The sequence below is a fragment of the Drosophila arizonae genome, chromosome 4, assembly GCF_054131065.1.
Source record: "Drosophila arizonae isolate 15081-1271.41 chromosome 4, UAZ_ARI_1.0, whole genome shotgun sequence".
NCBI classification, from domain to species: domain Eukaryota; kingdom Metazoa; phylum Arthropoda; class Insecta; order Diptera; family Drosophilidae; genus Drosophila; species Drosophila arizonae.
The window spans coordinates 16646991-16667358 of NC_142924.1; the positions used below are offsets into that span (position 1 = coordinate 16646991).

General features: G+C 38.0%; 1 protein-coding gene and 1 long non-coding RNA gene across 3 annotated transcripts; one reads left to right on the forward strand and one right to left on the reverse strand.

Moving 5' to 3' along the window:
* Positions 1 to 234: 234 nt before the first annotated feature.
* On the reverse strand, positions 235 to 19553 carry LOC108620651 (Mitogen-activated protein kinase phosphatase 3). The gene is made up of 5 exons (XM_089468848.1): positions 18379 to 19553; positions 2147 to 2264; positions 1003 to 1204; positions 795 to 930; positions 235 to 725 (listed from the first exon to the last, which is right to left on the reverse strand). Exons 1-5 carry the CDS (start codon positions 18806 to 18808, stop codon positions 235 to 237), a joined length of 1377 nt encoding a protein of 458 aa, XP_089324974.1. The 5' UTR covers positions 18809 to 19553.
* LOC149269256 (uncharacterized) lies at positions 10069 to 11016 on the forward strand. Of its 2 annotated transcripts, none has more exons than XR_016270081.1 (2): positions 10069 to 10553; positions 10633 to 11016. It is a non-coding gene; the product is annotated as an uncharacterized LOC149269256 (long non-coding RNA). The 2 variants fall into 2 exon arrangements; XR_016270080.1 differs by having other exon boundaries at positions 10674 to 11016.
* Positions 19554 to 20368: the final 815 nt, after the last annotated feature.

The following is a 20368-nucleotide window of genomic DNA, read 5'->3' on the forward strand; positions in this document are numbered from 1 at the left end:
CACCAGCTCCACCACTGAGACAGCCTCGGCCGTGGTCGTTGTTGAAGTGGATGAGCTGGTGGTGCTGGCTGGTGACATGTTGTCAGCGTTGCCGCACGCCAGCCCAATCGGTGGCGGCGAACTGGTTGCTCCTGCGACTGCCGCCATTGCTGCCACTGCTGCTGCTGCTGCTGCTGCTGTCGATTCCTGACTCTGACTGGGGGGCAGCACAAAACTCTTTCCCGCACACTGATCTCATTTAAGACCCGTGTCCGACGATGGCGTCCAGCGGTCAAACTCAATACCCGAATCGGGTGAGACGCCAGTTGCCTTGGCCAGATGCGCGGCCATAAACCCGCCCGTTTGCATGCACTTGCAGTCGGGAGCGATGCAATTGCATGAGAATTTCGAGCCACGGCCGCAGCGCGCCACCAGGCCGGGATTGCCCGAGAGCACCGTGGCCGAGGAGCAGCCAGCTGTGGGTCCAATCATATTAACGCTGCCGCTCTCATCCATCGCCTGGCCATCGCAGGGACTCAGGCGCAGTTGGCTCTCAAAGGATTGCAGCTGCTGCATGAAGTGGAAATTGGGCGAGACATCCGCTTTGCGAGCACGCACCAGCATGAACGCATCGTTCAGACTGAGCGCCCGTGTGTGCATCAAATAGGCCAACGTCACCGTTACGGAGCGCGAGACACCTGCCAGGCAGTGGACCAGCACCGCCGAATTAGCAGAGCGCGCTTCCTCTGCAATGTGAGAGGAGAGTGAACCAGTTGAGAATTGTTAAGAAAACGATATGAATTCCATGTACGCACCTATAAAGTGTATGGCAGCTGGAAAATGCATCGCCAGATCCTGCGAATAATGATCGGTAATGGGTATTTGCAGATATTTGATAATGCCCAATTTCTCAAACTCGTTTGGCAAATCGGGTGTCACATTCAACACGTACTAAAAAATGGAAAAATGGGAAATGGAACAGATTAGATAAATATGAAATATACTATTATAGCTTAGGCATACCTTAATGTTGTACTTTTGCAAAGCATTCAAGTCGCTGCTGTGCGTGGAATTGCCCAGAAATAGGCCGGGCACTATCTCAACGGGCGCCTCATTGAAATTATGATGGTGATGATGATGATGGTGTGAGGTGCTCTCGCAGTCCGAGGACTCGGCGGAACTGCTGCACGCCGAATCGGAATGTGGCGTGGAAATGCGTAGCGATCTGTAATTGAATTAAAATTAAAGTTTATTGCTTCTGAATGATGGGAGCTAATATATAAGAATTTACTATAGATGTATAATATGTACATATATGTTATCTAGGGAACAATCTCTTACTCTATCTGAATTGCTATAATTATTATATTTAAAAAAAAAAATAAATAAAAATAAATAGAAAATAGTTGAAGAGCTTAAATAGTTAAGAAAAGGATTGTTTTAAAATTTAAATAAATTAATTTTAAATTTGTTTAGTTTTACTACATAAATTAAAAAATAATAATAATAATAATAAAATAATAATAATAATATAATAATAATAATACATAATAATAAACATATTAAAACAAATAAATAAATTAAAAAAATTAAAAATAAATAATCACATAATAAAAAAAAATGAGAAAATTAAAATAAATAAATAAGCATTATTATTTATATTCACATAATGAGAAAATAAAATAAATAAATAAGCAAATAATAAAAAATATATAAAAAATAAATAAATATATAAAAATAAATAAATATATAAAATGAAATAAATAAATAAACAAATAATAAAAAAAATACATAACAAATAATTTAAAAATGTAAAAAAAAAAATTAATAAATAAAGAAATCATAAAAAATATATTAAGAATAAATACTGAAAAAAAACAATAATCAAATAATAAAAACTTATGAAAAATAAATTTAAAAAATAAATAAACAAATACTAAAATAAAATAAAATACTTTTATAAATTATAAACATATTATGTTGATTAAAACAAGCCATATCATCTATAAGGCAAGACAGTAGCCCAAATCAGAATCAGGCAAGAACATAATGCTTAAATAGACAAATTAAAGCTCCACCACATGAATTGAGCACAACAATATTTATACAACAATATTATCATAATTATTTATACATTCAGTTGCACAAATTCGTGTTGTTTACTCACTTAAGACCCATTAACTGATCGGCCTGTGTGTTGCGACTAGATTCCATTTCTTTGTTGTGCGCCTGGTTATCATCCTCGCACCACTCCGGAAATGCTTGGCGAAAACTGGAGAAGCCATCTGAAACCGAATAGAGAGAGAGAGAGGGAGATATTATAAATATGAAACTTTAGATACATATGCAAAATATAGATGCAGATACAGATACAGATACAGATACAGGTACAGATACATATATACAGATATAAGAAATCAACTTTTAAGTATTCTTTTGAACTATGCGCGTGTTTTGTTTGGCTTTTGTACGCTTGAAAAATATTTCGTTATGCTTAGCCAAGTGTGTCCTTTTGCTCTATGGGTAAGACAACACCTATTCAACACACGGACACACACAGCTTAGCCCAGCCACGCCCCTGACCAACCATCTACCGGTGCGCTGAAGCGTGCGTGAAATTCTTGCCGTTTGCGTGGCTCATTCATAAAATACGACTTTCGTTGAATGTCGTTGTTGTTGTCACTGTTGTTGTTGTTGTTGTAGTCGTTGTCGTTGTCGTAGATTCCAATTAGAAACGGAAGTGGCTGCCATACGAGACGCGACTCGCAACTCGCAGCGCCAAAGGAAAATGGGGCACAAACGGAAATGCTCTTTCTATATTTATGCACGAGTTTGCAAGCCGGCAAATCGAATGGGTGGGACAAGGGGGCGGAGCGGGGCGGGGCAGTGCACAGCTGGGCCGCGCTGGGCTGAATATTATGATGACTGCGTTCGCTCGCTGCGAATTGTCATAACACAAAACGGAAGCACACAATTTCCTACATGGCGCATTATAAATGCGATTCCGCATTTGAAATTGAACACCAACGACTACTACAACAACTACTACTACTACTATAGCACCGGCTCAGGCACCGGCACCAACAGCAGCAGCAGCAGCAGAAGTAACTCTCTGCTATCAGCTAGTGGTCCAACGGGTTGTATACGCTATGAAGCAGGCCGGCATTCCATTTAAAAGAAAGAGAGAGAGTGAGGGAGAGAGGCGCAGAGGGGTGCCATTTAAGGTAAAGGCCAAGCAACCAAATTAGCCTAACTGACAGCAGCAGCAATAGCCGAAGAGCCGAGGCAGCCAATTGCAATGGCAAAACTCAAAAATGCATTTGATAGCAATTTCCGCTGCCAAGAGAAGCTAAAGCATATATTCAAATTGAAGAAGACCTAGCCAAGACTTAAAGTACTTCTTGACATACAGACACGTTATATGAAAGACCAAAAAAAAAAAAAAACTAACTAAAGACCAAAAACACCTCTATATGAGTTCTGTTCTTTAATGTCTTAAATATTTATTGCTAATTTCAATAAAAACTAAATGAAAATCTTAAAAAAAAAATATATCTTTAGCGACAAATTAAATTTCCTTATAAAAACCGTTATTTATAAATTTTTATACACACATATTTATTTAGTTTTATTATATTATTTTTAATATATGTATTTTTATATCATACATATTTTTTATACATACATAATCATTTAGATTTATTATATTATTTTTATTATATTTATATATATTTATTTAGTTTTAGTTTACATTGTATTTCATATATATAGCGATATTAATAAGATTTGCTTTATAAGTAAAATATCTGTTAAAATAACATTATCAATATTAAATTCTGTTTCTCATATGGTAGCTAAATTTCAAATTAACGAGTTCTATGACAACCTTCATAATGTAGAACTCAGATACTAATTCAATTTTAAGCATTAATTAAACGTACTGTTAAGCTACATATTCAATAAATGTAGTAACATTCAATAAATTTAGTGAAATCGATGTTTGAGCTGTTTCATTTAGTTTTCTCACAATATATAACAAAGTTCTTATATAAGGCACTAGAGACTTGACAACTCTTATGTGTCATAGTAATCTGAATGAATTCATGGGAAAGCCAATTCCATAAAAAGTGTCAAGACGAGAGCTTCAATGCTGTGATATTAGTCACCAAAGAATAGAAAGACAAACAGGAGGAGAGACAGAGGAATATGTCTATTTAGACGCTGATCAAATATAAAGTATTCTATGCAAACAGAGTCTATATATGGTAAGGCAGGAAATGGAAGGCAACTCAAACTTTGTTCACATAAAACTCTCGAAAGGTTAAACGAAAATCGATTCAATTTTCTCAAAAATTAAAATCTAGCTGAGAGGCTTGCAAACTTTTGCTATATGTATGTATGTATGCATGTGTGTGTATGTCTTATGTATTACTCTCTCTCTCTCTCTCTCTCGCTCTCTCTTTACTTTGGCCATCTTGAAGTGCTTTCTGCCCACTTCACATGAAAAATATGTATATGCTGACAATAGAAATTTTATAAATAGAAATTTATTTGATATTCAATTGTTTCTTCATTGTTGTTTTGTTTTGTTTGTCGTTTTCCATATTTTGCGCGTGTTGCGCTTCCTGTTTTCGGCTCCATGAGAGTTGCCACGTACGAGAAAACGAGAAAACGAGAAAACGAGCGGACGGACGGACGGACGTACGTACGTGTCCGGTGGCACGGTTCAACGGATTGGCGTTCCACTAAAGGGCACACTTTAAGTGCAGTGCGTCATATGCCCGGGCTGAGAGGGCGCAAAACGCAAAGCCCACCGACCGCAGCGCCAATTGCGAGCCAAATTAATTAGCCAAGCGCCCAAATTGTATATAAGCTACCCCAAAAGGGTAGTCCACTGGCGATTCAAACTGGAAACCGCCAAGCCGACCGCTTGTCTAACTGTTTACGCGACAAAAGCTCGCCTACGTCATTTCCGCTCGAACAGCGCGAAAGGGTCTGTGGGGCGGAGGAGGAGGAAGATAGGCAGGTTACGAGAGGGGTGGGCACACGCTGGCATTGGGGAGTAATAACTAGGTAAATGTGAATGAAATGAATACAGCTCCAATGACTGTGTGGGTATGGGTGTATGTGTGTGAGTGTGTGTGTATGGGTGTGAGCGAATGTATGTGTGTGTGTGTGTTTTGTATCTCAAGTCAAAGCGGCGGCGATGTTAGCAAAAAGTTACTTAACTCACGTTTTGTATGCCCTACAAAAGGGTTTGAATAGGTTATGCTCAACTAGAGACCAAAATTAAGATAATTTAAAAAATCTTTTTTAAATAAATTTGTATAATATTTAAAAAATATAGATAATACAAAAATAATTACTTTCATTTGATAAAATAAATATTTTTTTTTATATTTTTATTAATGTAAGCTTTAATTAATTTTAAGCTTTAAGAACTATATAGTCTTGTTTATTTAAATACAAAAAAAAAAAAAAAAAAAAATATATATAAATATAAATTATAAATATTATAAATATAATATTATAAATCCGTAAAAAGTAAAACTCACTTTATATAAATATAAATGAGTAAAATTATCTTTTTTATATTTTTATAAAATATTCTTTATTTAAGACATTTTTTATATTTTTATCAAATTATTTTATTTTATTTATTTTATAAAATATATTTTTGTATTATTTAATTGTATTATTAATTGTATTATTTGTAGTTTAAAAGACATTTTTATATATTAATATATTTTTGCTTCAAGGCTCTCTTTTTTATAGGGTGTTTCAAAGTCGTGATGCAAAACACATTTTGATTTTATATATTTATTTTATAACTCACGCTCACAGCACACGACGCACGGTCAAACAAACAAGTAAACAAATGAAGAGAGACGCGGTAGATAAGCCCCAACAGGGCAAAAAAAAAAAAACAAACAAATAAAATTAAATATAAAATAAATGCAATAAAATTGTAAAAATAAAAAAAAAAACGCAATTTGTGGAGAAAAAAATGAATGAATGGGCCAGGGCAGCAAATCAGTAGAATAGAAAGTGACACGACTAGCATATACCCTATACATTCTTGTGGCCGCAGGGTATTTGTAAGCGAGCAATTTTTGTTTGCTGTCGTCTGCCAGTTGTAAAAACTTGCATGTATTATTTATAATATTATTTCGGCTTTGTTGCTATTGCCTTAATAAATAAATAATCCAAATATTGCGCTTAGCATGACAAGCACATCCCGTGGGCGGTGGCTGCAAATATTCAAAAAAAAAAAAAAACCGAGACTCGCCATGGGTGGGTGTTTCTCTATATATACATATACATTTATATATGTGTGTATGCGTGTAGAACCAGGTGTTTGACAGAGCGCGAGAGTTGTAAGCACAGGTGAACTGAGGTGAGGCGAGATGCTCTCTCTCTCTCTAAGCTTTAGTTCAAATCCGGTTTTAAAGACCACAAAAGGAACGAGACAATAAATAGGCAATCTGTATGTATTTTAAGTAGTTTCAGCTCACAAATTGTTAGTGTCATTTATTTTTTTGTTATTGTGTTATTTGTCGCTTGTTTATGGTTTTTGTTTTGTTATTTTTTTTCCCCCATTTTTTTTTTTTTAAGTTTACATTTTTCACGTTTTGAAGGTCGTTTCCACTGTGCGCGAATCTTGTCATTGTTGTCGTTGTTGTTGCTGTTGTCGCTGCTGTGATTATTGTGTGAACTCATCAATGAAACAATACAGAAAGAATCGTGAACAAACACACACACTTACACTCTGTTGTATATAAAGGCCGATGTGATAAGCACAGATATACAGCTATATATATACATGATCTATATACTATATTATAAAGGAAGCTAGACAAAAGATATGAATGGTCGGCATGCGAGACAATTGCGAAGAGCGATAAGAGATAACGACCTTTGAGCCATTCGCCACAGTTACGTTTGAGCTACTGTGAGCACACTCGAAAAGGGAATTAGTTTGTTTAATTAAACCTATGAAAATCGCATAGAAAGGTCAAATTTGCCAAGAGAAAGAGAAAGAGCTACCAAGCAAATGAGCAATGAGTCTAAGAAAGAAATATAAATAGCTCAAATGTATCGCCTTTCTATGCAATTTTCAAAATATGAAAGACACAAACTAAACGAGAGAGAGAGAGAGGGGGAGAAACATAAAGAAGAATCGAATTGCAGAGTTTCAAAAAATACAGAGAAATCAACTAGATACTAGATATAAACTGGATATGATTTATATATGTACACATTGTACACGAGAATCGCATAGAAGTCACTCACATCTAAAAATAATTCCCTCTAGCATTTAACTTTTTATATTTCCATCAGAAAACTCACCTGATGCATTTTGAGCATCAGCTTTTCCACACACTGCCCATAATTCAATTTTAAGTTACAATTGCTCTGGATCGCCCATAGAGCATTCACTTTAAAGAACTTGTAAAACAAAAGGAAAGGAAACAGAAGATGCTCGGGGAAGGCTGTAGGTTATGCTTGACATTTGGCTGTGTGGGCAGTGGCTCGTGTTCGCGTTCAATCAATCATGTTGTAATCAATCAATCAGCTCGAGCCCGAGTTGCACGAGTATTTAAAATGTCAACCAGACTGTGGGCTGTCGTCTCTCGTCTGTGGGCTGGGCTCTTTGCCTAATGGGAATTTCTGATGACATTATTTGAACATGAAGGAGGAGAACCTTTTTTGAAACTAAGCCCAGAAAAGTTTCTTGTGCAATGCATTAAATAATTTCCCCATCAAAAGCGGAAGTGGCAGTCATTAATATTTTCGCCTTTTAGCTGGCACTCATTTCCATTTGCCCATTTGTTCTCGTTTTTGGCTTTTTGTTTTTTATTATTGCTTCCCCACAATATTTCCCTCTCTCGCACTTTGTTTATGCGAGCAGCTAAAAAAAATGTTGCTCCAAAAATAAAGCGGAGGCAAAACTGGAAAATTTGGGGCGTCTGTGGAAATGTAAACAAAATGGGGCCACATCGGTTTGGGATGGTTCTTCTTTTTATTTTATTTTAACTGATATATATATACATATATTTTGATTCTTTTTTCGTTCTCTGTGTGTGTGCGTGTGTCTTTCGTAACTCACAAATACTACAAATGTGGGGTTGGCTTCTTTTTTTTATGTACGTATAATGTCTGCCATTCTGTCAGATTCTGACTCATTGACAAACAGCATTGAACTGCAGGCGATGTTCCCGTCGTTGTCTTTTCATTCATGGAGCTTGGAAAACAGACGTGCTATATACCCAGTTATATATAAATTTGTATATACATGCATACATATATGTGCATGTATATACATATGTACGCTTATTTATAGTACGCCATTGTGAAACACATGGTCGACTGCATTTCTAAAATGGTGGCGCTGCCAAGGAGAGGGGGAGATAGAGCATGTGCTGCTGCTGCTGTTGTATGTTATAGACATGGCCACACACATGGCGTATGCGTAATATTAAATTCTCTCCTTGTTTTATTTGAATGCCACACACACACATCCTTCTGACAAACACGTGAAAGCCGCAGCCAAAACAGAAACGCACTTTGGAAATACCAAACAAAATATAAACCATTTGGAATGTTATTTGAAATTTATTTTAGCGGAATTCGTGGTATGCGCACGGTTTTAACACACAAAGTATGTGCAGCTAAATCCTAAGCAAATTCTACGTAAGGAAACTCATTTGAAATTCATTTAATTTAAATGAGCAGAGAGAGGGAGAAAGAAAAAAAAATGGGAATAAAAATGATGGAGTAGCATTATTAAGTTCTTGATGCCAATTAGCTTTAAAATTTAATATTAAATTACATAACATTTCTCAGCTCATTTAATTTGATTTATGTTATCGACTGTTTTGCTTCACTGTGCAACGGTTGAGCACTTGACGTCGACAGCGCAGTTACAACAGCAGCTTGCCAGAAGCAGCCGACAACAACAACGCCCACGCAGAAAACAAAAACAACAACAAATGCGAAGAGAACAAGCACAGCCGCTTAAACCACCTACGGTCATAAAACCAAAAATGAACGTTGCTTGAAATGAATGCAACAACAACACAACGACAACAGCAATAACAACAGTAAACCAAAATTCTAAATAAACCAACGCCCGCGCGCTCTAAGTATTTTGTATTGACTGACGAGAAGAGAGGCAGAGAGACAGAGAGGGAGAGAGAACACGAAGACAAAGGGACAATAAGAGCTGAGCGCTGAGCTCGGGATTGAGCAAAATGTTAGCGTAGACAAGAACAGGCTCACAGCTTTTTATGCTGCGCCGTTGCACTTATTGGACTTTGGGGCGTGTACACCTGTTATCCACACGCACACTCACTCACTCACGCACACACATATACATACGTGCGCAAATATGTAATTGCAAAAATGAAAGAAAGAGTTTGCCTTTACATAAGCCGCTTCGCTTGCCTTCAAAGTTGGGCGCCCAAAACGCCAAATGCTTTTATGAATGAATGCGCCGCGAAAGTAGAAAAACTATGCGCACATGGTGAAAGAAAGAAAGAATGAAAAACAGTAAAAACAAAAACAAGAGAACAACAAAGACAGCAAGCGTGGGAGAGAGAGATAAAGAGCGCAGGCAATGGTACATAGAGCCAACGCTTAGCACGCAACTATTTGTAAAACAGCAATTTCGCATTGAAAACGTGACTAGTACACACACACACATACACATGTATACAGTAGCAAGCGAAATACATAGCGGTAATAAAACAAGTAAAACATTTGCAAAACTGCGACTGTGAAATACTCTATGCGAAGCAGAAGAGTTGAGCTGGAAGAAGTTGACAATGAGGTGAGTCTAAAATGTATAAAATATATAAGTGTATGTACATATGAAACATGTGCATATATACATACATATGTTTACTTATGTACATATTACCTTTAAATATGCCCACTCCTCTACTATACCCTCTAAAATCCAAACCAATCATACCCTTTTTTCGCCGTTAGCATATTGAGCAATTCTTGCATTCCGTTTCCATTTCGTTTCAATTCCGCTCCATTCATGCAATGAATTAAATTCGTTTTTAGTCAATTTGATGCAATTTGCACAAGAGCAGCAAGTCTGCTGAGCGCATTGGAATGGCAATGGGAATGGAAGTGAATGGTGGGAGGGGAATGTAGCTGTATAACAAAAATACCACACACACAGCGAGCGGACGTGCGACATCAATTTTAGTTACTTTGTTGTTGCTGCACCATCTTCCGCATAGCCAGCGCTGTGTTGAACTAAGCAAGTGAAGCGTTCGTTCCACATTAATGCATATGCTAATCGTACCAGTGGGCGGGGAGTGTGAGTGAACATTAAGTGAACTCATTGAGTAGAACATTCATTGTTCGAGGAAGTTGAAGCCACTGTTAGAATATGGACTGAATGAATGCGGCATGGTAGATTTTTTAATTCGCAATGCTGTCGTTACGGCTTTTTGGCTTGTCAACCTGTATAAGCCATTCAATCAAAATGTAAATAGGCACAGGGCTCTATGAGCCGTCAGCTATAAATAACAAGAAGCCAAGCCGCAGCTTTCCAGGTATTAGCCAAGTATCCTAAGGCATCCTTTTTGCATATATTTTTTTAAAAATTATATTTGTTTTTGTTGTGCCTTAAAGCTGCCGCACATTATTAATTAATTATGTATAATTTTGCCAAGCTACGCAATTACATGAAATTCGGCAACGTTGGTTGCGGCCTCCTTTCTAGCACCACAGACCAAAATTGGAGAAGCAGAAAAATGAACACACTAGAAATTTTACAGTGGCTGTTAAAATTACATACAAATTGGAGAGAAGAGGAACGATGGAGTGGAGAGCGGAGTGGAGAAATGGCGTGTAATTGAAATTTCGCTCGCTGAGAGAACTGTAACTGTATCTACAGCTGTACAACTGTTGAATATACATACAGACAAATGCTCATACATACATACATATATATGTACATATACATATACATACATATACATATATCTGTATCCATAGCAGTAAATCTGTATCAGCAACATTTTGAGCATATTTTCGGCTATGGCAGGCGGGGCGCAGCGGCATGTTGCCTCCCCTTTGACCGGGGAAGTTTTTGCAAATGGGGTCAAGTTTAATGTGCAGCTTCCTGTTGCTGCTGCTGCTGCGCCAGTAATTGCAGATGGATTTGCTCTCGGCTTCGAGTAAGCAACAAGTGCAGCCAACTGACAAAGAGTAACAGCGAGAGTGTGCAAGGGAGTAGACCTGACTGAGGAGAGAGAGCGAAAGAGAGAGCGATAATGACAGAGTTGGAGTTACATTTTATATCAGATTTATTGATTTTCTGTTTGCATTGGACGCACTTGGACACTTCCGTTGCAGAGAGAGCGCCACGCGCAACAAGAAATCATGTCAGAGCTGAACATTGAACGACGGCAAGATATCCTATGTTAAACAAATATTGAAATAGCATAATTCAATAAATATAACTAATGGTTAATTGTCTCTCTGGTATACGCTCATAATATTCTTCAATTCAACTTTTAGCAAAAGAAATTTTTTAGCAAAAGAAAAATGTTATCAAACTTCTTATTACGCTAAGTGCTGGGCAACAAAATTCGTATTGTTTACAGCTATACCAGGATAATGGTCAATACATAACAAAGGGCCAAGCAACAATAACAACAACAACAACAGCAACATTCAAACAGTAGCAGCTCCCCCTATAACATTTAATCAGAATGCGCCGCCATTGGGCAACGTGCTCAGAATTTCATTTCGAAATGAAATGCCACAAAAGACAGGTAACCAGAAGAGCTCGGGGCGGAGCGGGGCGGAATGGGGCGGGGCATTGGCGCTGCTGGGTCAGGGCATTTATAAATATTGCATACAAGAAAGATGAAAAAACACGAGAAATGGAAAAGCGAATATGCAACAAAGGTCTTCTGGCAGCAGCTAAAAGAAAACTTCATCAGTCACAAAATATTACGAATAAATATCAATTGCGTTATTGAATTTCCAATTATTAAAATTTGAAACGCACAGCGAATCCTTAATAATTGTGATTAAATGTTGCCTAGACATAAAACATTCATATTGTTTGTGTTTTCCTTTTTATTTCTCTTTCATCGCTTTTGCGCTCTTTGAACTTTGACTTTAATTTTCAAATTTATAAAAGCTTAGACACATTTTAATTTGCTGCCTTCTTTGTGTATGCACAATGCTTTAAATATTTTTCTGCTCTTTCCCACTTGACTCTAGGTCCCGTTATATGTCTCACCCAGCACATAGCGCAGAACTTGCCTATTATTTCATTCATTTTATGTAGCGCAAGCAACAACAAAAACAACGGCTCAAAACTGCATTCATCGCTCGCATTAAGTGAAGACACGAACCGCACACACACATGCATGCATAGAACAACTGACAAACAGAATTATTGTAGGAATTCAGCTCCTCTCTTGCGTTCACTCTGTCTGTCGGTCTCTCCTTGGCCGTTCTTCTTGTTCGCTGTCCGTTTGTCGGCCTGCTTCTTCTTCTGGTAGCCGCTGCTGCTGTCTCGTTTGGAATACGCTGCTAATTTGCACTTTGATGAAATGCGTTCATGCTGTTGTTGTTGCTATTACTGTAGATTTATGCATGCAGGCGCGCAACGCCGACGTCGACAGCAGCCTTTAGCTCCATTTCATTTCGATGCCGCCTTTACTTACAAACTATGTATGTGTGTGTATATAAATGTGTACACATTTCTTATTCCTTTTCGCCTCACGGAATCAAAGCAAAAATTCAATCGTTGTCTTCGTTTCTCTTTTTTTTTTTTTTTTTTTGCTTTGTCGCTGCTTGATGTTGTTTCTGTTTGCTAATTCCAAGAATACAACAATTTACGCGTCCAGCTCCCCCGCCAAGGCAGTCAACCGGTAGCAGTTGGGCAAAGGGAGCAGCATATAAGACGTCAGCTTCGCCGTCGCCGTTGCCGTCTTCGTCGTTTGTATTTCGCAATGCGCCACTGATTCTTCGACTCTTTGACTTTTTCCAGTCCGTCTTGCGCTTTTATGTTTATGCTATGTGCAACACACGCCCTGGAAACTTCCGCTGAATTCATGTGAGGAACGCCGAGGTATGCGGTACAAAAGACCCACGAAACGCCCTCGCAGCGCTTTGACCGGAAGTCGCTTGTCGTCTTTATCATTTTTGTTTTTTATTCTTCAGTTTTCCTGTTGTTGTCGATCATCAATTCTTGCAAATATCTGCGCCATGTGTGTGAGTGAGTGTGTGTGTGTGTGTGTGTGTGTGTGTGTGTGGTGCTGCTCTCAGCCTCCGCCATCGCAGGTGGCTCGAGACAGAGATTCAATGTGGGTCTCGCCGTTAGGCGGCTGTTTAATTAAAACCCACACAAACTTTGACCCAAATCCGACGACAACAACAACAACAACAGAAAAATGTTTGTCTCTGTCTTTGTGCAGCCGTAGGCCGCTTCTAATTCGACCAACCAACTGTTCCGTTCCAGCTGTCCACCCGAGTCTCCGCCAAAACGTTGTCAAATGCTTTTTCGAGTGCTTGCCGGCCTGCATTCATGTGTGTGTGTGTGTGTGTGTTGTGTATGTGATTGCTTAATAAGACGCCAACGTTGAGTTGCCGTCTGGACACGTTCATGTCCATTTTGCACGTGGGCAGTGTTTTTTGTGGTTGTTTAGTGTCAACACCAACCAACAAAAACGAACCGCACACTGTGACAATTGCACGAAAAAGATCTCTTTTAGTTGACACTGAGATTTAAATTTGTAGAGATTCAAAAATACAAGAGAATGTTATGGTTCTGCGTGTACATATCATATTTGCATACATATGTACATACATACACTATTCAACTAATATATGTATGTACATATGTACAATGTGTACAGAAGATTAAAAACTGCAACAGAATGTTATGGTTCTGTTGTACAGTACAGTGCATTTGAATGAATACACAAACACGTATACAGATATGGACATATGCATGCTGTATGTTTGTATGTGTGCATGTGTGCATGTTAATATTGCCTGCTGGCAAGTTCAAAGCTTTAAAATCTCCGCAGCTGCTTTGCTGGCAATTTTTTTCGGTGAAGGCAGACCAGTTGAAAGCTGTTATTGGGAGCTTGCAAGTAAAAGAGGAAGCATAATGAAGAGGAGGAGAAGGAGCTGTCGAATTTGCTGGAAGGGAGGCAGCGCAGTTTCTTCTGATGAACTATCATCAAATCGTAATGAGGCAAGCGACGACCTTGGAAATAAAAAATGAATATACGAATAAGAGTGTATTGTATGTATGTTCAGATACATACATACATACATATGTGTGTGTGTATATGTTGAGCTGTGAAATGCCACGTGTTGTTGTATGTGAAAAGCAAGTAGAAAACTTGTGAAAATTGCTTAGGCCCAAAAACAAAATTAAAGTAACTTGTTCACAAATGAGGCAAACAACTCTCCAATGAGCCGCAAGCAGCAAAATACAAAACATGAATCGAGATGCATCTGTGTACGTATGTATACATATGTGCATTTCTATATCTATGTATGTGTGTATGTATACATGCATGCAGTGGCGAGCTTGTTGGGGAAAATGCGAATGCAACGACGACGACGCGTGGAAATGCATACCACAGAGTTGTTTTTATGGCAACGACGCGACGTCGCTGCGCATGCGCGCAGCAGCCGAGTTCAATTTCTATAAAAGGGTCGACGCTGCAGCAGAGAGAAGTCGCTGCCAGACAGACGCAACAGACTCTGACTAGGCACAGACTCTGAACAGTGGAGCAGCTTTGTATCCGTATGGCTATAAAAAATTCAAACAGCAAGAAGAAGAAGAGTCAGACAAGTTCTCCGACGTCGCCGCCGCCGCCGCTGTCTATAATTTTAACTCAACTTCCAACTCCCCAATAAAAGTGGCGGCGGTGGCAGCGGCGTCAGCGTCGGCGGCTGCGAAGACGACCGCAACGCATCGTTCGTTGACTTTACGTTTGCTAGGGCCAGGGCGAGTGAGTGAGTAAGTGGGAGAGAGATAGAGAGAGAGAGAGAGGGACAGAGAGCGAGCGAGCAAGCGAGAGCAGAAGTGAAAGAGTGAGCGCAAAAGGAGCGTAAATGATGATGGGTTTGAAACTTGGCTAAAAATAATTGAATTAAATTTCATGCAACGGAAGCGCTTAGTTTACGAAACTTGACTACTGATGTGCACAATTGTGCTCTCTCCCACACCCAGAGACACACACACACACACACACACACACACATGCACATAGACAGACGAGCATTGGCTCTCCTCGCATAACTGTGACACTTGGCCCCTATCTTAATTGTTTTAATTCCGAGAAATGCATACAAAGTGGCATTTAATTAAAATGAATTTCGCAGCAGCAACAGCAGCAGCAGCATTAATGCACAGTGCATCCGGCTGCCATAATGAACTCGCCTCGCACACAATCCTGTCAAAAAGCGAGAGAGGTAGAGGGAGAGACGAACGAGAGCGCCGCATAATAGCCCGATATAATTGCATTTCAAGGTCAATTAGCGGCCTGAACTTTAAGGGAAACTAAACAATCGGTTTATTTCCCCCTTGGCAAACAGGACGCTAAACTGTTTGCTAACTTGGTCACAACTTGTAAGCGCTTCTATTCTCTTTGCTATGCCTGTTGCCGCATGTGTGCGAAAAGGACAGAAACAGCTGTTTGCAGGCTATGTAAATGTTTCCAATGGGCGTTGGAATGTTGGAGCTTCTAGTAATTGGAAATGGCTTGGATTTTTTTTCTTTTATAAGGATTACAAACTACAATAATAAAAATATTATAAAAATACTATGAAAATTAATCATTTTTAGTGTTTTTTTTTTTCTTTACCTTTTGGGGTTCACTTTATAATTCTCCTACACACTAAATCTATTATATTTTATATTCAACTAATAATGCATCGATTATCTTTGAATGGGCTACCTTTTCCGTTCCATCATTTCATTATCTCGCATGCACTATATATATATCCAACTGATATTTTAATCGAGCTCTAACGGTATATGTATATACCATACCATTTGCCATTTGCATTCACCACGGAAGGGAACTCAAGCCCCTGGCAGATAAGATAAGACCACCAACACATTTTGGAACTGGGCCAAGTGGCATCGGGAACGATATTGGGAATGAAAGAGCACGAAAGCTTTACAATACAAATTGCGCTTATCATCGGGGACATAAAATAAACCAAACGAACACTAAGGCGATTCATAATCATGACAAAATGCATTGCGAATGGCAGTGGAAATGGAAGCAGGCGACAGCAATTCCATTCAGCAGGGCCTAGAAATTCATTTAGCATTTATTATTTAGCCGGCATCATTAGCAGCGTCCGACAATGGGCGACACTTGAGGTGTCCTTTTTAATGGACCGAAAGGTGCCAGAATTTTACACAAAATGTCAAATGAGGATTTTCCAGTTCGTTGTATTTTCCAGTCGTAAAACTGATCTGCTTAACACTCGTCGCTCGCTGTTGTTCTATCCCAAATGCTGTTCAAAATTTACCTGCAGCACAGGTAGGCACAGGATTCGACAGCAACAGAGCAACTGACGTCACGGCCACTACCTCTTCTTCTTCCGCTTGATGACCTTATCTTATGCTAATTTAGCAGCCGAGTGTTTCAAGTTCTATTTTCATGAAATGAAACGAGTAAACAATGGCACGGAGAGCTAGACTGAGTTTTTTTTTTTTTAATTTTTTTTTTTCGGGAGGAGACGCCGACCGGTCCATTTATTGACGCCCTATTGTCAATTTGCGATATTAGCACACGCTGAATGGAATGGGCGTACGTAAGCTAGAAGCTCTTACACAGAGCTAAAGAGAGAGAATCTGAGAAGGGGGACGAGGGAAATGGAAGCAGTGAGACAGCTGGCAACGGAAGGAGACCATACACACACACACACACACATACATGTATATTTGGGCGCTTGTAAGCGAGCGGAAATTGAAGTGATAAAAATAAATATGAAGCTAGAGTCAAGCAGCATCAGCAACTAGTCAGATTATAATATATTCCTATAAATCTATATGTATATAAACAAAATAATATAATAAAGATTCCTCAGCAACTTAATTGTGTTTCTTGGAATTTGAATTAAGCAAAACGTAAATATTTTACTTATATTTACATTATTTAGATTTAATTAGGAAATTATAGCCGATAGAGTTTATATAAAGAAATTTTCTATAAACAAATACAAATAAATGGTTTATAAAATTTATATTAATTTATATAAATCCAATGAATATTAAGATAAATATGATGAATGGTTTTTGAAATGAGAAATTTATTATTCAAATCGTTAACTATATGTCGCATCGGTGTGATAATATATACATATGTATAATAATATATTCATCTATATAAACATTTATACATTCATTTTAATCAAGTCAAAATCAATCAAAAGTATCAGACATAAAAGTTAGCCAGCCAAACAAGTTCAAAGCATCATCACATACAATTATTTTCTATAGGCGCCACAATAAGTATTTCAAAAGCTATTTGGCAGATCGTTTAAAACTATATATATATGTATGTGTATGTATGTGTCTATTCATATGCATATATACATTAATCTGGCTGTCTGCCTGTTGAATCTATTCTTAGAAACGGCATTACGCTTATCAACATCGAACACACCTTATAAAGGCGATGCTATTCAATTAAAATATATATTTTGTAGATTTGAATATTTGGCTGCATAACACTTAAAATACAATGACAAAAGAGTATATTGGCTTTGTAGCTATATAAGAATCAAAGATACATATATAATCAATATATTTAAAACACTTCCGTTAATAATTACAATAATTGAGAATCAGTCTGAGTAGATTCAGAACAAGTTGTAGATTTTATACAGGGTATACGACACTCGAGCATTTTTCTCTTCTATTGTTATTTCTGTGCCTTCGTACTAATAATAACATTTTTAATAATACATAATGCCGAGCAGCAAATGTTTATTTATGGCTTGTTATATGCAATATTATGATTTGTTTTATATTTATCTATGCTTCTGTTTCTTTTTGTTGTAGTTTTTGTTTTGATTTTACGTTTGTTTTTCGTGCTAAAAATGCCGTGCTACGAAAATAAAACAAATGAGTAAAATGTTTGTATATTTTCTTCGAGTGCGTAAGATTGTTGAAATACTTTTGGCCTAGGCTATGGAATGCAGCAATTATTTATCTTTTTAATTTATTCATGATTGACTCATGGAACTCACCTCGCAGCGGGTTTCATGAATTCATTGTGAATTCTTTATATTTGTAGTTATTTATTTATTAATAATTGACTTATGGAATTTCTTATTTATTTATATATTTATTTATGATTGACTCATGGAACTCACCTCGCAGCGAGAGCACGCGACATCCGTCCTGCTTGAGGCGACGATAGAGCACATTGATCGTGGCATCATTGCCATTTCCATACATTGCAAAAGCTCCAGCCACATCTTGAGCTGGCTGTTGTTGTTGTTGTTGTGGCGACACGCCCACATCATTGTAGAGAATGAAGGGGCTGAGTTTGTAGCCCGCCTGTATGCGCTCCTTGAGCTCCTGCGACTTAATTGTGGATGGCAAGTCGATCTTGCCAGCGGCCAGACGACGCAACATTATGCTCGGTATGCTGAAGTTAACGGCGCTTCGGATATGCGACTCGCTGTACTCCTGAGAGCCGCGGCAGTCGAGTATGATCAGCTTTTTGGCTGGGTCGCAGCTGGCTCTCAGCTCCGATTGGAGCCACTCTTTGCTGCAGCATTCGTACTCCGTTTCCGGCATCTTGAAAAGCTCTCGCAAATGCACTCTCACACTCTCAATAAAGCGTTTCTAGTTTGTTGTTGTTTTTTTTCTTTATTTTTTTCGCCTTCGTTTCTTTTTCGATAACTTTTTCACCAACTTTACAACAACAAAAAGTTTACATCATCTACTGCTGCTGGTTCATTTGCCTTGCGCACATTTTTTTGTATTTCTGCTGCTTCTGCTTTCCTTTTTGTGTTGTGCTTCTCGCTCTCACAAAAAAAAAAAACAGACACACACATTCACATACACGTACACACAATCACATACGCGCGCACGCAAGCAACCAACGAAACACAATTTTTACAATGAAATCTTTTTCCAGCTACGTTTTGTATACAATTTTTCCAAATGCTTTACTGTTGTTTTTCCTAAAAGCATTTAATAATACTACAATTGCAATTTTTGTTTTGTTTTGTTTTTTAGTTGCTTGATATTTTCTTTACACTTCGTTTATTTTTTATTGTGCTTTTGTATCGCACTTCAATTCTGCTTTATTCTTTTATTATGTTTTGTTGTAGGCCCCCATTCGCACGCACACAAGCCCGCCAAATCACTACCGTGTATGTATTACTGTAGCTGTATGTGTATGTCGAAGTTGAGTGTTGAGCAAATGAAATAAACAGAGCCTAAAAAACGCGCACTGACCGAACACCGAACACCGTGCGAGCGGGCTACAAGCGACAAGATACAGATACGCTGAACGAATGAAAAAGTAAACGAAAAAATTGTTTACAGTTTGCTATTGCAGCAAGCAGACTGTTAAACATTCCACTAACATACTGTTGAGAAAATGTTATTCTCCTGTTGCACTCTTCTCTCGCTCTCGCGCTCTCTTTTTCGCGACTCGATTTCGTTAGTCATTTTACCGCACATGTTACTTCAGGTTGATTAAATGATTTCTCTCTGCGAGGTGTTTTCTCTCTGATGTGCTCAGCGCTCGACTGCTAACTTACTGTTAAATTCAATTTTGTACTTGTCGAGTCTGTTAAGAAACACTGAGCGCGAAAACTGGTATCCAACATCCAGCAGTTAAGTCAAAGACGACATACTTACTGAAAATAACATGATAAAAGAATGTGATATAAAACAATGATTAAGATTTGACTATAATGCGATATTGTTGTTGAACAAATTAATTTTTTCTCTCAAATTTAATAAAAACCCGTAATTATAAAATTATGTTTAAATTAAATAACTAATTGCAAATTTCTTACTGTGTTAAAATGAAAGCATGAGATGGCAGCATCGAAAACAGAGCGAACGATAGCACCCACACACACACACACAAACGCGTTGAAAGAGAAAGAGAGAGCGTGGCAGAGAGCTGCAGAAGGTGAGTTTGCACACTGAGCCCGCTAGGAAATTGGATATGACTTACAGGTTTGTGCAATAAGTTTATTTAATCATAATTTATATTGAAATTGCAATAAATACTTTTATATAGCAGCATAAATGATGAGAATAGTTAATGGATAGTTGAACTATTCGTATTTATAACCATTAATATAATACTCATCAAATTTCTCACCTACCTCTTTA

Bases quoted from the DNA above. Each gene is read 5' to 3' on its own strand.
- LOC108620651 (XM_089468848.1), bottom strand. From the start codon at position 18,808: ATGCCGGAAACGGAGTACGAATGCTGCAGCAAAGAGTGGCTCCAATCG. The intron at 2,265-18,378 runs GTGAGTTCCATG...ATTCGGTTTCAG, and splicing joins TCGCGTGCTCTCGCTGCGAG to ATGGCTTCTCCAGTTTTCGC. The intron at 1,205-2,146 runs GTGAGTAAACAA...ATTCAATTACAG, and splicing joins GATCAGTTAATGGGTCTTAA to ATCGCTACGCATTTCCACGC.